We start from the raw sequence: 19,875 nt of genomic DNA, 5'->3' as shown, positions 1-19,875 counted from the left end.
ATCAGTCAAACTTGACTGATCACCCAGTTTTCCAGGTTTTTTTTCTTCCCTCAGTTCTAAACAAAAATTCCTTTATGCAAGGACTGATAAATTAAGAACTTAAAATAAAATACTTCAAATAAATTTATGCGCTACTGAGATTCTATTGAAAACTTTGTTTCTTAGGAACGAAGTAAATACTACTCAGCGCCAAAAGTTGCTCTACTGTTATGTAAAAAGCATATTTCGCCATTATGTGTGATTGAAAAGAATCTTATTAGATGTGCCTATCGTTTTGAAAATAACATGAATATTCCCATTTTCCGTTTGAATATCTTTTTTTTTTCCGAGTCTACTTTCAAACGTTTGAAAACACCTGCTTTTCTTTGTTGATACGTAGTGTTTGACTCAACTCTTTTTTCTGTAAACTTCCATTTACACCACCAAAACCTATAAGTTGATGAAGGTTATGGAACAAATAGTGTAAAACAGATGATCGCCATGGGTACTCTCTGATACTATCAAAACAACCAACGCAGCTCCAATGCTTTCTATCGCTTGGAAAATTTATTTATTGTTCAAGGACATCAAAAATAGATTTTGACTGCACCTCACAGCTAGTCGCCAACTCAGTTCATTCTCCATATTTTCAACAAATATTCTCTTAGAGAAATGATGCATATCTTCTTTTCTTTGGTATTTAAATTTTATATTAGTTGCGCCAAACATCCTTGCGGAAGCATTGCGTTTATCTTGCCGCTTTTAGTAATTATGCTCGCGGTGCTCTGCGGGTGCCGAGATTGAGAGTGACGTTGATTTGTCCCTAAAATTAACTTTGGACTCGTGCAAAGGATGTCTCACCAAACGACCAAATAGAATCACAGATCGTTTCATTTGTTTTTGCCATGTAGCCACGAAAACAGTATGTGAACGACAAGCGATAATCATTTTGCTCAAACAAAAGAGTTCTTTTTATCAACCAAACTGGAGAATCGGGCTTCATTAACGCTTTGTAGAGCTTAGCACTGTACCATTGGTTGGGATGGTTTGTTTGGACGATTATTTACTTCGTTCCTAGGAAACAAAGTTTTCAATAGAATCTCAGGGGACGGCCTTGGCAAAGAGTCTTTTACGACCATTTTCCTTGCAGAGAATTAGTTTGGCATCGAGACCACGTGAAACGGTTGTAGATTGGAGCGTTGCAAGTCTTTCCAGATTCTTCATCGCAATTTTTTTGTAGTGAAAGTATTGGAGAATAATGACAGGTGAAGCCGAACCAGGCAAGGCTAAGGCAGCCGGAATTGTAGGCATACTTATAGGAGCGGTGGGTCTTTGCAATCTCGTATGTGGTTTCATTTATGCTGCGCTTGGCGGAAAGGATGGTTCTGGTCTGTGGGTAGGATTCCCGGTAAGTTCAACACTTATCACCTGACTACGCCAATTGTACTTAGGAAATACATGCAAAGATCAGATCGTAACCATATTGTGTTCTGAATAAGATAGATATAGACCAGGTTTGTTTTGCATAAGGGCCTTGACAACAGACTGTTTCATATTCAGAGAACATAAAAGCCATTTTCCTTCGAATACTGAGCCACTTTCTTGAATACAGGCTTATTATCGAGCGTCTGTTTAAGTAGATAATTCGACCACAAACAAGACACACTTTCAATCAAAGAATATTCAGATTCGATCGCTTAAGTCATAAAAATACCGCTAGTCAACTGTAATCCTTTTCTTTTTTTCTTCATGGAAGTGTTTTTTATAAGTATTTCCCAGATACTAATTCAGAAAATCAAAATTCTTTTGGTACAACCAAACATGAGTAATTTCACTGCTAGATTTGTAGACTGTTCGGAAATTGCCCCCGCGATTGGGTTTTTTTTTTACACCACAAATACGCAGTTCAAAAATATTGCATAGCAACGCCCTTACTGGGAATTGTAAACTTACAGCACAATTCAAAATGAGGCTCTCAGTCGACTAGCGCTGAGTGGGCCAGCTTAGAATTATTTTTTCCTCTCATCCTATTCCTTCCACAAAGCAATCGCGAATGTCGGTCGTTTATCCTAAATCAAATATTCATTGTTGTTTCCAAACATGAAAATATATCTAAAATGGAATATTTCAAAACAATTTGCTTCACTAATGTATATGCAAAATGACCCATATCTATGCAAAATCATCCTCTTAGGTTATGCTAATTAAATCACATCACTGCGTGTTGATTGCTTTCTAAAAAAAAATTTACAATGGCCTTTCTAACACTGTTTATTTCAATAAGTTGACACTGTTTACTCTGTGATGGTTAGTGGAGGCTGATAATTCTTCCCTTTGATCTCGATAATGGCTACTACGAAATATTTTCTTGTCAAATGTAAGGCTGTTGTATAATCATGTGTCGGACACTTATTGAAATCTCCGCAAATCAAACGAATTTGGTCTAGAAGAGGTTTCCCGTTGAATTGGTGATCGCTTAGGACATAATGTATACACCAGAGCGGTTTATTCAAGTTAGAACTTATGTACCTCAATTACGAGTTTAGTTAGCTCTTGATGTTAATATTTAATGCCTTTTACGTTGAAAATAAACTGAATAGTGTTCGTTTCAGAGACACTTTTTCTATGAAAGCTGAAAGTGGATCACTTTTTGTCGAATGAGTTGTTATTTTGTTGATTGGTCTCAATTTGCGAGTCGGAATGGTTAAAATAACTGCTTCTCTGTTCCAAAGACGAAAAAACATGGGTACATGTATATGAAGAATGAAACGTAACTAGACAAGGATAAAGAAAAAGCGGAAATGTTTTTCCTAGATTATGATTACTTAACGGCTTTTTTTGAGGAAGTTTTTCCTTTTTCTCCGTAAAAAGCGAATTACAGTTAAAACTTGTCCAGTTTTTTTCTTCATCTTTCTAACACTTTTTATTCAATTTGTTTACAGCACATAATCATTTTCATCCTGGGACTGGTGACATGGCTCAAACTGAGCAAAGGAGCGGTGAGAGAACATTTCAGAAATATTGTATTGATTTTTCCACTATAACATTGCGCACCCCTATAAGCACTAATATTCTTTTTTTTTTTTATTAATCTACTGATTTAGTTGTGGATTATAAGACTACATTGTCGAGATCTTTTTCTTCGGTTTTCAACGGTGAAAACGAAGTTTGTAATTATGAGCAGCGAAGAGTGTTTTCATTTCTGCTAAGGCAATCTTTTCTGGGAAAGGTCAGGAGAGAGTGTTGTAAATGCAACCTCTACCCCTTTATTCCCTATTCCCCCACCCCCTCCCGCTTCACTCACTATTTCCCCCACCCCTCCCCACTTCACTCCCTATTTCCCCCACCCCTCCCCGCTTCACTCACTATTTCCCCCACCCATCCCCGCTTCACCCCCTATTTCCCTCACGTTGCTGGGTGTGCCAATGTCTTTACTTTCCCAGGGAAAAATATGCTCTAAGTCCTTTCAGGAAAGTCACTGATGAATTTGCTCTTTAATTTCAGCTCATCGGTTACCTGGTACTGAGCATTCTAATGCAAATTGTGACCATTGTTTTCGTGATTATCTGCCTGATTGCCTGGCTTATCTGGCACATAATCCGAAAGGTGGTGGAGTCAGAATGCGCACAACAAGGAGACCAGTGCGTTTGCCATGCTGAGAAGAAGGTTCCAATCCCAGGTCGGTAAAACGAAAACTCTAAATGCTCTTGGTATTGAGCGACAACTCTTACAGCTATCATTAGCTGGCAAGGCACCCCACTTCAAGCACATGACTCTTTTAGCAAGTTTTCAAGAAAATGTTTGAAGAACACAGAATTTTATTAATGCTTGGATATAACGGCAATTTCTGAAAGCTGAAAAAACCTGGGAATTGATGAGACAAAGGGAGGACTAGAGAATCGACCCGTGGATCATAGGCGTGATGGAGCTACATTAACAGAGGCGACTCAGCACATATGAAAAAAAATTGCTTCCATCTGTGATTAGCAGTTGCTCGCAAGTCTTAGTATCAAAGTTCGCTTGTACTTTTCCGATCATGAAAAGTCTTCTGGCCTTGTTTTCTCAATTTCGTCAAGACATTTTAGGGTCTGAAATTAACGAAACAGCATTTACGTAAACAACACATGCTCACTAAGGCATGCGTGGTGGCCATTATAAACTTTTGTGCTCTAACTGTCTACTTTCTTTGTCAACAGTTGACAAATGCAGTCACATCAATACAATTGAAAGCTGTTTTGCCTGCATGACGTTCGTTAACATCATCGCAGCCATTTTGCTTCTTGCTGCCTCTATCATTGGCTGTATGGGAACCTGCTGCGCCAAATCTGTAAGTCACGCAGCTTAGTTATTAAATATTAAAACTTCAATAGACCTGAGTTTAATTTCGTCTTGGTTGTGAAACATCAATTTCCTTGTTAACTGATTAATTAAGCAAGGTTCAAACTTGTTTCATTACTTTTGCGGTTTCATTTAAAAGGATACCAAAATCTCATGTAATGTGGTGTTATGTTAGTAAATGTAATGTTAGCTCGGAAGTCTAGTCATGGAAGTCTAGTATCTCTCGGTTTCAATCTTTGTCAAGATGATTCAGAGAAACCTAAAATATCATTAAAGTGATAGAAAAACTACGAAATCTCTCTAGTTACGGGATGTTGATAAGTTACCCTCGTAACTTTTTGTTGACTTTCAAACTTTTTTCTGACCAAAGCACTTAACCATGCCAGTACACGGCATAATATATAAGAAAACCATAATCTGTTTGGTGGCACTTACCTGTATGGGTAACACCAGGTAGTAACTTCCCGAGAGTTTGATTTTTCCCGGTGGAAAAATCCGTGGGCTAGTCCTGAAGTGGTCTTGTCTACCTGTTCGAATCTCGTTTCACCTGGCCGGAAAACTAGAGCACCCATTTGTACTTATCCGAATTCATAACATTTTTATTTAACCAGGAAACCAACGTAGTTGTTGTGCAACAGCCTGCTGTGGTGATGACGACTCAACAACAAGGTCAAGCTCCACCAGAATACCCTGAAAAGCCAGGTTACTAAGTGATCTTGTCTCCGCTAGCGGAGAAAAAAAGGAAAGGAGACAGGAGAGGGGAAATACAATGCACTTAAAAGTTCAATGCACAAATTACAAAAAATTTCGCTGCTTAAATTTTAACATATATCATACTTATAGTTGCCTACAGTTCAGTGTATTTGATGTACAGCCATTCTGAACACAGCGAAAGTCAGTTGGCCAGCGCGCTTTGACAATGGACGACGGCTGCAGTTTTCGTGTTTGTCTCGGTGCTCGGTTTTACAACTTCTGCCTCAGGGCCCTCTGTCTCTTCCTTCCTCCAGGGAGGTAGAGCGATGGCCTGGGGAACGAGCTTCTATGCGAGGCTTGTATCACCTGCACATTTTAGGAGTTTGCATCTGTGTGAAGGCTTAAGAGATTACAAGTCAACTAGTCAACATTATGAGTCTTTTGCTGTCTCTCAGACAAAAAGAAGTTTGGGTCTTTTGAGTTTAAAGGATCATGACATCCCGAACGTTGTAAAAAGGTGTGAATTATGTTCAATAAAGAACTTCTCCTACTTGTCTACAACCAACGCTTTGTAAGTGTTTGACTTCATTGGATGACGCCGCAGTCTCCCACCTAACCGAACGACAGCTGTATATCTAAATCGTATTGTGAGAAAAAAGATCGAATTATTTGATTTCCATGAAGTATTGGAAGATTCCACGAGTATTAAGCTTTATGATTGCCTACAGCGTTTCTCTCGCACTACTCTGGTCTCAAAGCATCAGAAACATGTACGGTTATTGTTTAAGAAGTCAGGTGCAAGATAATCTTTTCGCAACTACCCAATATAAACCCTCCCCGCTTATTTCTCTGTCTATTTTAAAAAGTGCATTTTGAAAGAGTTCGTTAAAAGCGATATATTCTCTCGCAACACAGACATTCCCCCCTACTTCTTTCCTCACAGAGATATTTTAACCCTTAAAAAAGGGCGCCAAAGCAAAGACACAGGTAACCCAGGCAGTTTGAAGACCGTTTGAATTTGAAGTATCATTTAAGAAGCCAAACGGTTTCAAAGCAGTTGCAGAAGCGAGCCTTACAGCAAGACACAAGCAAGTACGTCATTCTTATCTGGATTATTTTCAAAATGACACACTTTGGCGTTTGTAAATTTTATTTACTGACAGTACATCTACGGCCACTAGAGAGCCTGGGATCCTGTGGTCAACACTGTGGTCAAGAATTGTGAGGCAGTCTGCCACAGCTCACAGAAAGTTTATTAACTTTCGCGCTAACTGTTTTTCATCAGTTGTGAACGTGAATTCTTTTCCTTAGATTCACAGTTCTCCTGACGTTTTGTGCTTTCGTTGCTAAGCTCACAACTTGACGATTATTTCTTGAGAGCGAAAATGACTGATCTTGTCGAGCGTGGCAAGGCGATGGCTGCTGGCGTCATGTCAATTTTCATTTTAATTACCGCAGTCGCCGACATGATATGTGGAGCGATTTATGCTTTGATAGGAGGGATACATGGATCTGGACTTTGGACAGGATTCGGGGTATGGCATCTATTCATGTGTGTCTTGATTATCAAATAAAAAGGAATTGTAAAACGTCAATTGAAATTGGTAAACAAAAATAACGGTTTGAATCTGCTTTACGTTTTCAATACTGGACGCCAGTTAACCCCAATAATGATGTTTTTTAATCTAAAATTGTTCATACAAAGAGTTAAATGTACATTCATCCCAACTTTCATTGATCAGAGGGGGTGGCAGGGCTGAAATAAAGTTAAGAAGTAGCTAGTCTCTCAATACATTTTCCTAAATTTTGCCATGTTAAAGACCGTGTGAAAACTTTTCTCAGGAAAACTACAACGGAAAACGTTGGTTACATAAAGAATTCTCGTCTATTTTGAACTATACGAGAAAAATATCAAAAATATACAGTTACTGCCTATTTAATTCTACGTTCAGTTCAACGAATTTATGTTTAACGTAGCTCAGCTAGTTCTATTATACTTTGCCGCAACGCCACCATTTCAACTCACATAACATTATTAGTGAAGCTGTATTGACATATTTTTCTCTTTTGTTCAGTTACTTCTTTGTGCAGTGTTTGGTCTCATAACGTGGCTGAGAAGAAGCAAAACAGCTGTGAGTGATTTAGAGTAGATTAAAAAAAAAACTTATTTACCGTTCAGAGATGCAACAGGAAAAAACCTGCTTATTGAAGCCGCTTCAAAATTTTTCTTTATTTTATCTCATGAAGAGGTTATAAACTGAGCTCAGTTTATAACATAGTCTTGATCTCTGTCATGTTTGCTGTTTTCCTTTTCTCTGTTTTGAGCGAGTGTTTAGCTGGAAAAAAAAGTGCGGAGAATCGTTTTAATGCAAATGTTCTGTGGCCGGGGAAGGATTACAATTTGTCTGAAACAGTTGCAAGAGACCCTATATCAAATTTCCCTGGAAAAAAAAAGGAAACTAAAAAACCACAAGGTTTTCAATGACGTTGGATTAACCAGTCTTACAACTTTGAACAACTTTAAGGGTTCTTTAAATCTTCTTTACCTTGGCATCGAAACACTTGACGGGAGCTTACATGATATATTGTCTCTATGCAATTTGATTGACTGATGAATCTGGCTTTTTCTTCACGCTGAGATGCCATTTAAAAATAAAATGGGGCGATCACGGGCAAATAAATGATACTACTGAGAGTTAATACAAGCAATAAGTTCTCTGATAATCGCAGTGGAAAAAAAGAGGGAGTTATGTGTTACTCGTTACTTTTTGCAGATGGCGTTCTTCCTTGTCCTAGACATCCTGTGGTTTGTTGTGTGTGCGGCTGGGACCGGAGTCTCATTTGGGCTTCTTACCTTACTTACCATTCTAAAAGGGTTGATGGAAGAACACTGCAGCTTGAATGCGGAGGGAACATGCCACTGCAGTGGAGAGTATGATGTCCCAATGAACAGTAAGCTTCTAATACATAATGTCCGACGAGCATTCGCGTCTTTTTAAAGGAGGTTGTCCTAGGGTGGCTTCCTGTGAGTGGAGGATGTACAAAATAGGTTTCATGTAACTTCAATTTGAGCAACAAGTATAACGTGAAATTTTCAAATCGATCGCTTTTATCTGATCTGAATCTACGCCTTCCTCGCTGCTTACTGTAAGGTGTAGCCTTCTCAATTTGATATTTTGTTCATTAACCCAAATGATTTTTTTTGCTTATTTCTTCCATCTTGAGAGAAATTTGCGCATCGAAGAGAAATACTCAAAAACTTTTGACACTATTTAAGCGAAGAGCCAATAAGCCAACTAAATTGAAAGGTTGACGTTACAGCAAACAACACTTCGACGAGCTAGTATGTCGACGGACATTACGGCTCCTTTTATGGCCAGTGCTGTTATTAGAAAATAAAATACATCAGACCCTATATGCAATGGTAATTGTATTGAAATAACTCATTAACCTTATTCTACCATTCTTGCAATTCAATTTTCAGTGGATGACTGCGACAAAGTAACAGCAGCCCAGCGCTGTATGTTTGCTATCTTCGTGTTGGACGGCATCGGAGCCCTCCTTGCGCTGGGTGGTTCTATCATTGGTTGCATGGGAGTCTGTTGCACTGGACAAGTCGTGAGTGACATGTTTCCTAGACAGTTGTACAGTTGTTTCTTGGGATGTCAAACCCCCCCCCTCCCCCCATAACCACCCCCCCCCCCTCCTCACTCATTCAAAAGAGAAACTTTTTGTGGTGAGGACTGAAGTAGGATTTACATTGCGTGATATTTCAAGAACGGCTTCTTTGACATTCTATGACCGTTGGTTACGAAAGCTCTTTGCATAACGTCGTTCTCTGTCAACAGACGAATTTGATAATTTTTTCTCTATTTGTTTGTTTTTTTTTGTTTTTATCAGGCGACTACAGTTGTTGTTGTGGAGCCCTCTGGAGTGACGACGCAGAAAATGAACCAAGGTGCACCTCCCCCGGAATATCCTTCGATCCCTCGCTATAAATAGTTTTGAACTTTACCAGGAACGCATTTGTCCGGGGTGGGAGGATGATCGTACTTGTGGGGATGCTTTTGTTCTCATAAATCATTTTGCAGTTTACGGCTATTCCAGTTTCGCTGTGACTTTTCAGATTTCATTGAGGGGCCAACCATCAGTCCCAGGAGATTGAGTTTGGGTCAGTTACTTATTCATTCCTTTTGTCACAGTTGACGTTGAAGAAATATTCCCTTCACATTAGGAAGCAAATTTTTTTATGAGCATTTTCATTTTTTTTTCGCCAATACCAGCTTTTTACGCATAAAGCGGCGTTTTTCTTTTGGCGCCAATCCGATGGTAAACCGACTGAAAATTATATTCTATCCCTTTCATGTTTGGCCTTCCAATGTGATACTTTGTACCTAATTTATCTGAATAAAGATCGGTACCGACGAGAAACAAACCCCTGTGACGAGTGTGTTGAGCTTTTCGCAAAAACGGATCCCCTTAACTTGCTTTCTTTGCGGGCTTAGGCATTATAATAAGCCACTGTCTGGGAACTGAGCGGAGGAACGAAGATCGGACTCGAGAAGGCAATTAAAATAGAGTACTCGGCAACTGTGATATCTGCAAAAAAATAACATTTTCATACTTGCATGTTCTTCTTGATTTTGAGTGGAAAGTGCAGCTGTACCCGCACGCTACAGCTGATCTTCACGAATAACTTGATCCCCGTCCCTTAGTCCAACTTTAATTGTTCCAGGTACATGATTACCGTTTCCTTTCCCATCGCTACCACAAGTTTTCCGATTCAAAGCAGTCATCATTATAAATAGCCCTATTTTCATCTCCGCTATTTATAAAACTTCTGATACTCAGCTGAGTGGTTGTTGTTTTCAGTTTTTCTCTTGTTCATCGTTCCTGGGATTCCGTGGTGATCGAGGAATGCCCAGCAACCAGGCCGCTGATTTAAGGCCAGGCTGCTGATTGAATTGCGGAAAATATCACCCGTCGACAAAATGTAGGGGGCAACCAAGGATATAAATACGTTGGGAAAAAAAATGACCTGGTAGACAATATTATACAATGACGCATTTACTCTTCTCTTGAGTCTGCCCTATATATTTCATTTTGCTTCGCATGGAAGACGCGGTGTGCGTAAGTTGTAGTAGTCTGCTACAGAAGGATGATACACCCATACAAGCGTTATGCAGCAACTGGCACCGCAATTGCTTCAAGTAAGTTTTCTTTCGTCGGAAAACTGAATTCCTTTATTTCCGGATGCCTTTTCCCTAACACAATCTTTCTTTAGGTGTTCAGAGTGTAAACGGCAACTTTCGTCTACGTACTATGCCCGTGGAAAGACGCTTTACTGCAAGAAGGACTACACGGAAAAATTCCGATCTAAGTGTCACGTCTGCGAGCAAAAAATTAGTGGACTTGTAGTGGTGTGTGCCATAATCTATCGTGTTACATTTAATTCGTGTTGTTACTTAAGTCTGCTCAATTGAGTGTAAATCTGATACTGCTTTTGTGGTCTTAATTATCTTGTAAACCATTCATCCACCGCTTGTACATTGTTGACAATAGTTTTCTCCGTTGTAAAGGGGCGAATATTTCATTTGAGCTTCATTCACTGATTCAACTCTTTCCATTGCAATTTATCGCTAATGTTTGGTATATTTCTTAATTTACCGATTTAACACTTCTTAATCTTTATAATTTTCCGCATCATAGAGTGAATGTACATCAAATTTTCATTTTGTTCAGGAATGCTACAGATTGTGCCATTTCAGTTTTCAGGAACTTTCCCTAATTTCAATTAATATGCATTTTTTATAGCAACAACAGGAAGTTATAACTTCTTCACCTGCTGAGTTAAAAAAAATATTTTGTGTAGAACAGGATTTCTGTAACTAGTCAGTAGAATTTAATGTGTACAAAATGATGTAATTTGCATATCAGTATTGGTTAGTGAACAGAAATCAGTCATTTAATTACTGATAACTGAAAGGGCAGTACCGAAGATTGAAAACTTTGTATATTAAACCAAAATTTTTCAAGTTGGTGATTTGCAATCTCCATCAAGGTGTACTATTACCTCTTGCAGTAAGTGCCACCAAGTCTATGGTACTCAGAAGTTGAATACATGAACATGTAGTTACACATATGAAAAGATAGAACAAACTTCGTGTATTGAATATGTTTCTTCTAAATTTTCTCAATCAGGTTGTAGCTGATCATAAATTCCACACTGAATGTTTTTCATGTGGAAACTGTCAACAATTTTTGGGAGAAGAAGATGATTATGTCCTTCTTGAACAACATAGACTGACATGGTATTATGTTTCACGTGATTTAGTCTATGTAGTTGTAAAGTAAAATTGCAAATATTGGAGTACATGAAAAGTGACTCAAAGATCATTCTCTATACAAGTATCTACCCATAACTAATGCTCTATTTAGCTTTCCTCTTCTCTCCTTCCTCTAATAAACAAAAAGTTTACTCAAAAACACAGGTATGGGGTTTTATTTGGAAGCCTCTCTTAGTTTCACCCTGAGAGACAAAAAACAATTTCATGTACCTTTTGATAATTGTATTACAGTGCAACAATAATCCAAACAATTTTCTTACAATATTTGAAATACTTTTAACCCTAGCTGTACATGTTTCACGAAAGGAAAAGAAGAGTCTTGGTGGAATCCTTCTTTACATGCTGTTCATCATTTAAATCTGACTCCTGGAGCTCTGAGCAATCATAAAATTGAAGTAGAAATTGTGAAGAGGGAAAGAAAGAGGTCTATAAAATCTAGAAGTTTGGAGAAAGAACCTGAGACGTCTCTTGTTATCAAAGGGTATTCTCATTTTGTCACACAACTTTTCTGCTTCAATATAGCTTGTTGATTTATACAAATAAATTATCTACCTGTGTGTAATCTCGAATATCTTTTTTGGGTGCAAAGTATAAAACTTTTTATGGTATATAACTTGTCTACTATTTTAATACCCATGTGGTATTTACAAATTGTGAAACAGATTATGGAGGTTTAAAATATTTGGTGCTTTTTGTTTATTAATTTTTCTCTGAAATTTACTTTAAATTTGGTATGCACAATGGTACAAAATTGAAAATTATGTTGAAAGTGAACTTTTTGAGAGGCTTAAACCTGTATTGAAGAAAATGTAAACAACTGGATGAATGTCAAATATATTTTTTCAGTCTATCTATATTTTCAACAGGTAAACATAGAGAACATAATAATCCTATGATTGTCCTGAAATACTTGTACTTGGTAGTCTTACCTGTACTTTAATATATTAAATTAGAAATGTTTTATCACCACAAGGTTTAAAACAACCAAAAAGTCACAGAGCTGTGATACATTAAATGTCATGGTTGGAGATGTGGTACTGGAGGTCAACAAAGTTTTTGTGTCTCCTTCTACTATTGATAAGGTAAACAAAGAACTGGTAATTGATCTAGTGAGCAGTGAGTGAGGTCAATTGGGAAATGTTTAGATAACCAGTCAAAATCTGAGGTGGTTTAGAATTAGCTATTTGCTTTTAAGATATTGTGAAACCTGTTGTAGGGAAACTTTGCACTAAGGATATGTGTCACACTGGATATACAACAAGAGAATTCCTTATATTTGCAAAGAAGAAGGGGGCTGAGAATGACTTATTAAAGAAGTAGCCTGAATGAAGTGTATGGTTGTTACAGACTTAGAAAAATTAAGCTTCTTATGGTTTTTCAGTTGGATATCCTGTGTCATTTAATGCCAGCAAGAGTTGTTTGGGTTTTGGCTGAACACAAGTTCAACTCTAGGCTGTAAACAGGAAACAAATGTCAATCATATTTGAAAAACTTAAGATGCAATTTCTTTTTAACCCCTGTAGGTTGCTTCTCTCCTGACGTCCCAGTCAAATGAGATCACTGAAATTACCCTTGAACGAAATGCAAGTGGACTTGACCTGAAACCCAAACAGTGCAGACTACTCAGTGTTGATTCTGATGGTGAATCTGGGGCAACTGCTGAAGATAAAAGCTTTCGTAACAGGTCAATATCTCTATTCTCCAGAAGGGAACTACGGCGTTGTCAAACATCAGCATCCTCAGAAAACCCCCCACTCATTAATGGGGAGGGAGATTCTTTGAAAGATGCTAGTGGAAAGAAGATAACAAAGCCTGCTATGCGATCAAATTCACTTCCAAGAAGGTAATTCTTTGGTCTGGTTTTCCCTGAGAGCTAGTCGCAAAAATTTAATGATGACAAGATAGCTTCTTTAAGCTTTAAAATTAACTTTTATATTTTAACCACATCTTTTTCAGCTGAATAAGCCTCTTTTAAATCTCTTTTGCAAGTTCAAGGGTGGATGCTCAGCTTGGTTGTGCATTTTGGTACCTCTGAACAACATTAGAGCAAATTTTGGTTGTTTATTTTTCTCTTGATCTGGACAAGCCCTTGATAATTTTTTGGTGTCTAATTTCTTTCCTTGGTTTTTTTTTTTTCAATAGTAATTCATTGTCTGACAATTTCAAGTTACGATCAGCAATTCACAGAGCTCAGTCATTCAAGTCAGAGACTGCTGCCAACAGGTAATACTCAGCAATGTTGTGTTCATTTATCTATTTATTTATTTGCCAAATATACTCAAAAAAACTTTCAGCCCAATTCAGGTTTTGCTGGTTACATTAGGTACATTTGACTTCAATTTGTGGTTTAGTCAAAATGCTCTGTAGATTAACTCCTTGAAAATTTTCAATTTTCAACTGTAGTCCAAAGCACTTCCCTTTTTTATGTCTTGCAGGCTTAACTCTATTGCATGACTTGCTTATTTAAGTGCTTTTTTTTCCAGAAATTGTTCTTAAGTTTCATGAGCAAATGAAAGGATTGGTTGTCTTGTTTTCCTACGACTGACTGCTTTTGACTCATCAGTCATATTGAGAAAACCAAAATTAGTAAAAATCATTTCTCAAACCCATCAAATACATAGTACAGATATATTGAACATCTTTTTAATCTTTTCTTGTCAGGAGGTAGGGTAAGTTACAGAACTCAGTGTGTAACTTTCAGTATGACAGACGTGTTACATAGAGATCTAAAGGAAATTAATGCTATATAACTGATTTCTTATAAAGGGTCTTCAGGCCCTGTGATCTGGTCCTTGGAGATGTGATTGGAAAAGGCTTTTTTGGACAAGTGAGGAAGGTATGCAGCAAGTGACTTTATCCCTGGAGTAATGATTGATCTGAACAGTTGTGTGATTGTCTGAAGAAAGGCAGTTCCAAAAGGGATCAGTGTCTATTACAGTGACTGACATTGCAACAACCAGAAGGATGTCAATGATGACCTTGATGAGTCATTGAGTCAACTCTTCATTAAGTTAACCTGACTCAGATAATGGCTTCTGCTTGGCTGGTCGAAATGTCAGTTGCTATTTCCAAAACAGTCTTTTTCAGGATTACTCTCACCTGAACAATCAAACGTAAAGTTCAGTCAGGATGTCATACATATTTTTCTTAAATTAAGACCTTATCTAGTACATTCTTTCATGGATGCATAGTAATTGTGCCTTTGTTTTTTTTCCAAGGTGACACAGAGACAGAGTGGAGAGGTGATGGTGATGAAGGAGCTTCTAAATTATGATGAAACAGCTAAAGTGAGCTTCTTGAAGGAGGTAAGTTACATTTTCTTTATAAAGCTTGGTTGGACAAGTGCTTTTAGCAGGCACAGTATATATAGGACTACCAGGAAACTTGATGCCCAATGCCATCAAATTTTCAGCAACCGCTGCCCTCTTCAAAACCATAGGAAACCCATTTTAGGTGATAAGGGGAGGGTGCTAGAGGGGGGCTTATCACAAAGAAGGCATTGCGAAGGGGGCTTCTGAGAGAAGAGGCTTTGTAAAGAGAGGCTTTTTGGAGAGGGGGCTTTTTAGAAAGGGCGCGTTTAGAGAGGGGCCTTTTTAGAGAGGGGGTGTACCAAAGAGGGGCTAGTCTGTTAGCTCCTAAAATAATAGTTTGAATCTTTTTCAGGTTGCTTTGCTAAAGAGTTTGAATCATCCTAATGTACTGAGGTTCATAGGCATTTTGTACAGAGACCAGACCTTGAACTTGATTACTGGTAAGCCCTTTGCTAAATACATTTATAATGTAAGGAAAGTCAGGAGGAGTTGATAAGGTCTTTGTTGATTAAAACATTGATGTTTTGCAGAGTATATTGGTGGTGGTACAGTGCGCCAAGTTCTAAAGGATAAGGTAAGAAATTTTGTTATTTGTTCTACTGACTTTAGGAAGAAAGGTGGAACTTACTTGTAAGATATGTGTGGACCTTGTGATTTATTATGAGAATTTTTATGTGCTTATGTTCTCATTTCCACATGGTCCAGTTTTGTATTGACTGAACTCAGGTGTTTAAACCTCTATTTGTGATGGTATTAATTTGTGCTCAAACTTATTTCAGAGGTTTGGTTTCCTTGTAGGGTAAACAATTGCCATGGTTGCAGAGGATTAGATTTGCCAAAGATATAGCAGCTGGAATGGTGAGTTGGAGAAGTTCTGATTGAATTGTAATGCTAATATCCTGATACTTTGTCTAGAAGTTTAATAATGAGAATTTAAAAAGGTGATTTAATGCCAAAGTACCACAACTAGTCAAGGAAGAAATGCTTGCTTGTCAATCAAGGGAGAACAGGCTTTCAGATCATGCGCTAGAACATATAAACCCTTTTAATTAAAGCAGATTCTAATTTACATGTGCAAATGTAAAGTTTGGAAGACTTTACCTTTATTACTCTCAGGAGATTGGAAGTCCATACTCAATGGTGTACTTTCACAGAGGGCCGTAAGAATAATTCATTTTTTCAGTTCATTTGTTTTTATTTATTGTAAAATGTTTTTGTTAGCTCCTTTATTTCAATCCTTTTGCCAGGCTTACCTCCATTCAATGAACGTCATGCACAGAGATTTAACCTCAAAGAATTGCCTGGTTGAAACGGACGAGGTAAATTGGCTGTTTTGATGATTTGTTTGTAAAGGAGATTTTTTTTGTTCCTATTTTCCTATCCATATGAATGCAATATTTTAAACGAAAACCAAACCTGTGTCACCAGCTCAGACATAACGTAGTAACTCTGCAACCGGAATCATGTGTTGGAAATATTAGGAAGTTTGCGATTGGCTGAGGAAAACAATTACGCTGATTGCATTGAGGAAGGACCAAGGACCATCAGGAGCGCACTCAGAAGGAGTATCGTAAAACCTAAACTAAAGATTACGGCGGCAAATCAGAAGAAAGAAAGCAAAAGCCAATAAAAAATCACAGTGATGAAATGCGAACTGTTTGAAGCGTGCAAAACGATTTTATTTTGCATCTGATTGGTTGAGAGGGTAGCACGATTTTTCTGGACCAATCACAAAACGTGATAAAAAAATAACAACGGGGATTGCTTTCGATACATAGCGTTCACGGGAGTCACACAACCAAACTATCCCTTTCTCTCAAACGAACATATTATTAGAGCAGCTTTAAGGCCCACTTTTTTAGTAGTGTTTAGCAGTTACTCAAATCGAGTTTGCACAAGTTTCCATGTATTAGTTTTACTACAATCCTCCTTCTTTCATCATGTGCAGGAGTCAGGCGATATGTCAGTGGTTGTGGCCGACTTTGGCTTGGCTCGTGTGGTCAGAGACAAACCCTTATCGCCTCTTGATCAGATATCATCGACCATACCTCCCTCTTCAGGACGAAAAACACGAAGCCCTACCGGCAACAAGCCGCCTCCTCCAAAGAAAAGGTGTGATGCTTTTGTGATGGTTCTTATCTAAAGAAAATGATTCTTAATTCGGAATGCTAACTATTATATTTACTTCCGGAATCTAACTATAACGTAGTAAATCACTGTTGTTTCTTAGGTACACTGTGGTGGGTTCCCCGTACTGGATGGCGCCAGAAATGATGTTGGGTAAGTTGACTTTTTACTTTAATTTGCTCGAGCAAAAACGGTTGGGCTTCACTTTTTGTTTGAGACGCGGTGGCTTGTGATTAGTACGCTGAGCTTTTGATCGAAAGGTCTGGATTCAAGCTCTGGTTTGGTCAGTGAGTTAAGTGTATATGTAAGCAGTATGCTGTACCTACACAATGCCTCTCTCAACCCAGGAGTATAAATGGACATTGGTAGGTTGTCAGAAAAACCTTACGAAATGCCAGGATGGGGGGGTGACAAAACGATTACCTCACTGAAATTGCTGGGTTACCCGCACCTCGCTGGAAGGGGGAGGTAGGGCTCTGGCAAGGGATTGTGGAATCGTGCTCTGGCAAGTTGGACGTCTTGGGTCGAGTGCTGCCTTGCTTGTTACGTAGCGCCCTTTTCATCATCTGTTTCATTTATCTTTTTAGGAATGACGTACAATGAAAAGGTCGACGTTTTCTCATTTGGGGTTTTAACATGCGAGGTATGATTTTTACCTCCATGGATCAATTTGCTTTGTCATTTCATGTCATTCCTGTTTAAATTCCACAGTCAATCTCCATATTTACACGTTCTAGAGGCTCCACTATCACCACCTTCCTTTTTTGTTTCAGATAATTGGCCGAGTAAAGGCTGATCCAGACTTCCTCCCTCGATTATCAGTAAGAATTTTCTTATACTTCTTAACTTCATAATTCTAGTTGCTTTAGTTTGACTATGCCTGGGTAAATCTTGTCTTCTATTTACACTTAAAAAAGCGCTAGGAGTTCATAAATTAATTGTTTGATCCTCGAAGTGATCTGTACAGATCTTCTCCAAATTTCATAACAAGTTTCGGTACAAAGGTGCTGAAAATAGACAAAGTTATAAGCTGTGGATATATTGGTATAACTTCAACGTCCTTTTCGCTGCATTTCATGGGGAAATAAACAATTGGTTCCTAGAGTTGAAGCGAAAGAAAGATTTTGCGTGATAAGGTTGCGGGAAATGTAGAGAACTATCAACTTAATCAGTGTCATTGCTTTCTTAAAAAATTCGGTCACGTATTAATCGTTCTCGCTTTTGTGTCCACAGAATTTTGGAATTGATGAGGAGAAATTCCGTAAAGAGTTTTGTGAGGGATGTCCCGAGTTATTTTACAAAATAGCTTTCCTTTGCTGTGATCTGGACTCAGATAAGAGGTAAAAGAAAGGTTTCCTTGCTTGGAATTACAGATTCAAAGTACGTACACACAAATTATTTCTGTAGCAAATGACAACAGGGTTCAGAACATTAAGCTATAAAATCATTTTTATGGCGAACTACCCGGTGACATTTCTTCTGATGTTTATCAAACCACTGATTGAATCAGTTCGTTATATTACAGCTTTTATGCCATAATATGTTGGGTAGTTTGCCAAGGATATTGAGGAGATTTCTTTCGGCTCTAGGCTCTTTGGTTATGAGAAAAAGTCTTGAATTTTACTCTAATCAATCCAAGCAAAGATATTGTTTCTTTAACCAAAGCGGAAAATAATTAACAACAGTGGTAACTTGGTTTTTTGTACACGTTTTTTGCCTGAGTCTTGGGTTTCCCTCGCTTGAAGCACTTTGGGTCTTTTGTGATCAAAACAGCAATACGCTTTCTGGGAAGCAGAGAAGTCAAACAAATTCTATGTGCGGTTTTTGACTCTGAGATTGCCTAGACTTTAGTGGGTGGCCACGATATGTTTGCGTTTTACTGAAGTACTTTTGTCCTCCTCTAACAGACCCGAGTTTTGTGACCTGGAGAAGTGGTTGGAGGCCTTACTCCTTCATTTAGACGTTGGTTTGCCTTTGCCATCTGACATGAGGTTCACTCTTCTACCTGCCACCCTCATGAGAAAAATCAGTGAAAGTAATGAAGGAAGCGGGCAGACATGAACGAGATCCTTCTATCATAGCCAAAACGACAGTTGTTCGCCTCTGTCGTTGCTTGTCCTTGGGCAATTTCCAGAGCACTGTAGCAGCTTGGATTCCTTCCCTCCCAGCAACTTTATCATGTACCAAGTTTGGAGGATTTGATCGCTTCCTGTGGCAAGCTGAACCGTCCTGTGAATATATCTTGGTGGATTCCACCCGTGTCAACTCTGTCAGCGGTCAGGCGTCAGTCTGTTCACCCTCACCCTCTTCCTCTTGGGTGACATGTACGAATGTGACGTTCGCACCAGCTTTTCCCCTTTTAAAGGAAAAGTTGTCGGGTCGTTCACAATGAAAAAAACGAAACAATGCGTGCAACTGCAGTCGTACCGCGTATAATTTTTCTCAGTTTTACTGACTCTACTCACTTCCTTAAAGCTGCGAACCTCCTGGCCTGTACAGGAATTACAAGGCTTTATGAGAAATGGATAATTCTTGTTACTTGGTCGGCTGGTAAAAAAAAAAAAACAACAACAACAACAACAACAACAACAAAAACATTAGAAAATCGACAGAAGAAAACGAGTTTCGACTCAACCTGAGATAAACAGTTCTCGAAGTGGTTAGCGTGGCTCTGGGAACCAGATGGGTAATTTGGGAATTTAGTACTCGAACAAAGCACATTGTCTTACACCGCTGAATTGTAAATAGATTTATTTTTTCATTCCCCTTTTTACTCAAGCACGCGCTGACTATCAACAGTTGTAATAAAGCGTCAAGTTACTGACGTGCGAAAACCAATCGTCGGAGAATCTTTAGAGTTTTTTTTGTTATTTATACTCTCCACTTGTCACAATGACCGGTCGTGTGTTACCAAATTGGAATAAAATCAGGATTTTATAACATCTGCGTATGATGGTTCGTGTCCCCACCGGCGGGGGGTGGGGGGACTTTCCACTTCTCTCGAAAAAGTTCTTAGTCAATTTTCTATGAAAGGTAAAAGTGTAGAACCTTCATTTCAGAGCCAGGTCTGACTTATAACT

General features: G+C 38.4%; 3 protein-coding genes across 3 annotated transcripts; all 3 read left to right on the top strand.

Moving 5' to 3' along the window:
- Positions 1 to 1,097: 1,097 nt before the first annotated feature.
- Positions 1,098 to 5,575, top strand: LOC131790687 (uncharacterized). Its single transcript, XM_059107933.2, has 5 exons — positions 1,098 to 1,387; positions 2,922 to 2,978; positions 3,484 to 3,658; positions 4,176 to 4,306; positions 4,929 to 5,575. Exons 1-5 carry the CDS (start codon positions 1,238 to 1,240, stop codon positions 5,025 to 5,027), a joined length of 612 nt encoding a protein of 203 aa, XP_058963916.2. The 5' UTR covers positions 1,098 to 1,237; the 3' UTR covers positions 5,028 to 5,575.
- A 664-nt stretch (positions 5,576 to 6,239) lies between these two features.
- On the top strand, positions 6,240 to 9,432 carry LOC131790635 (uncharacterized). Its single transcript, XM_059107867.2, has 5 exons — positions 6,240 to 6,545; positions 7,086 to 7,142; positions 7,785 to 7,962; positions 8,495 to 8,628; positions 8,911 to 9,432. Exons 1-5 carry the CDS (start codon positions 6,396 to 6,398, stop codon positions 9,010 to 9,012), a joined length of 621 nt encoding a protein of 206 aa, XP_058963850.1. The 5' UTR covers positions 6,240 to 6,395; the 3' UTR covers positions 9,013 to 9,432.
- Positions 9,433 to 9,966: 534 nt separating this feature from the next.
- Positions 9,967 to 19,735, top strand: LOC131790693 (LIM domain kinase 1-like). The gene is made up of 19 exons (XM_059107941.2): positions 9,967 to 10,220; positions 10,295 to 10,430; positions 11,212 to 11,321; positions 11,644 to 11,838; positions 12,331 to 12,439; positions 12,881 to 13,200; positions 13,500 to 13,580; positions 14,124 to 14,193; positions 14,576 to 14,662; positions 15,021 to 15,108; positions 15,199 to 15,242; positions 15,467 to 15,526; positions 15,916 to 15,987; positions 16,617 to 16,780; positions 16,899 to 16,948; positions 17,383 to 17,438; positions 17,569 to 17,616; positions 18,029 to 18,135; positions 18,703 to 19,735. The coding sequence occupies exons 1-19, from the start codon at positions 10,123 to 10,125 to the stop codon at positions 18,854 to 18,856; spliced, it is 2,049 nt and encodes a 682-aa protein (XP_058963924.2). The 5' UTR covers positions 9,967 to 10,122; the 3' UTR covers positions 18,857 to 19,735.
- Positions 19,736 to 19,875: the final 140 nt, after the last annotated feature.

Source organism: Pocillopora verrucosa, chromosome 2, assembly GCF_036669915.1.
Source record: "Pocillopora verrucosa isolate sample1 chromosome 2, ASM3666991v2, whole genome shotgun sequence".
NCBI classification, from domain to species: Eukaryota; Metazoa; Cnidaria; class Anthozoa; order Scleractinia; family Pocilloporidae; genus Pocillopora; species Pocillopora verrucosa.
Note: the sequence above shows the minus strand (reverse complement) of the source record. Positions and strands in the feature narration are given on the sequence as shown.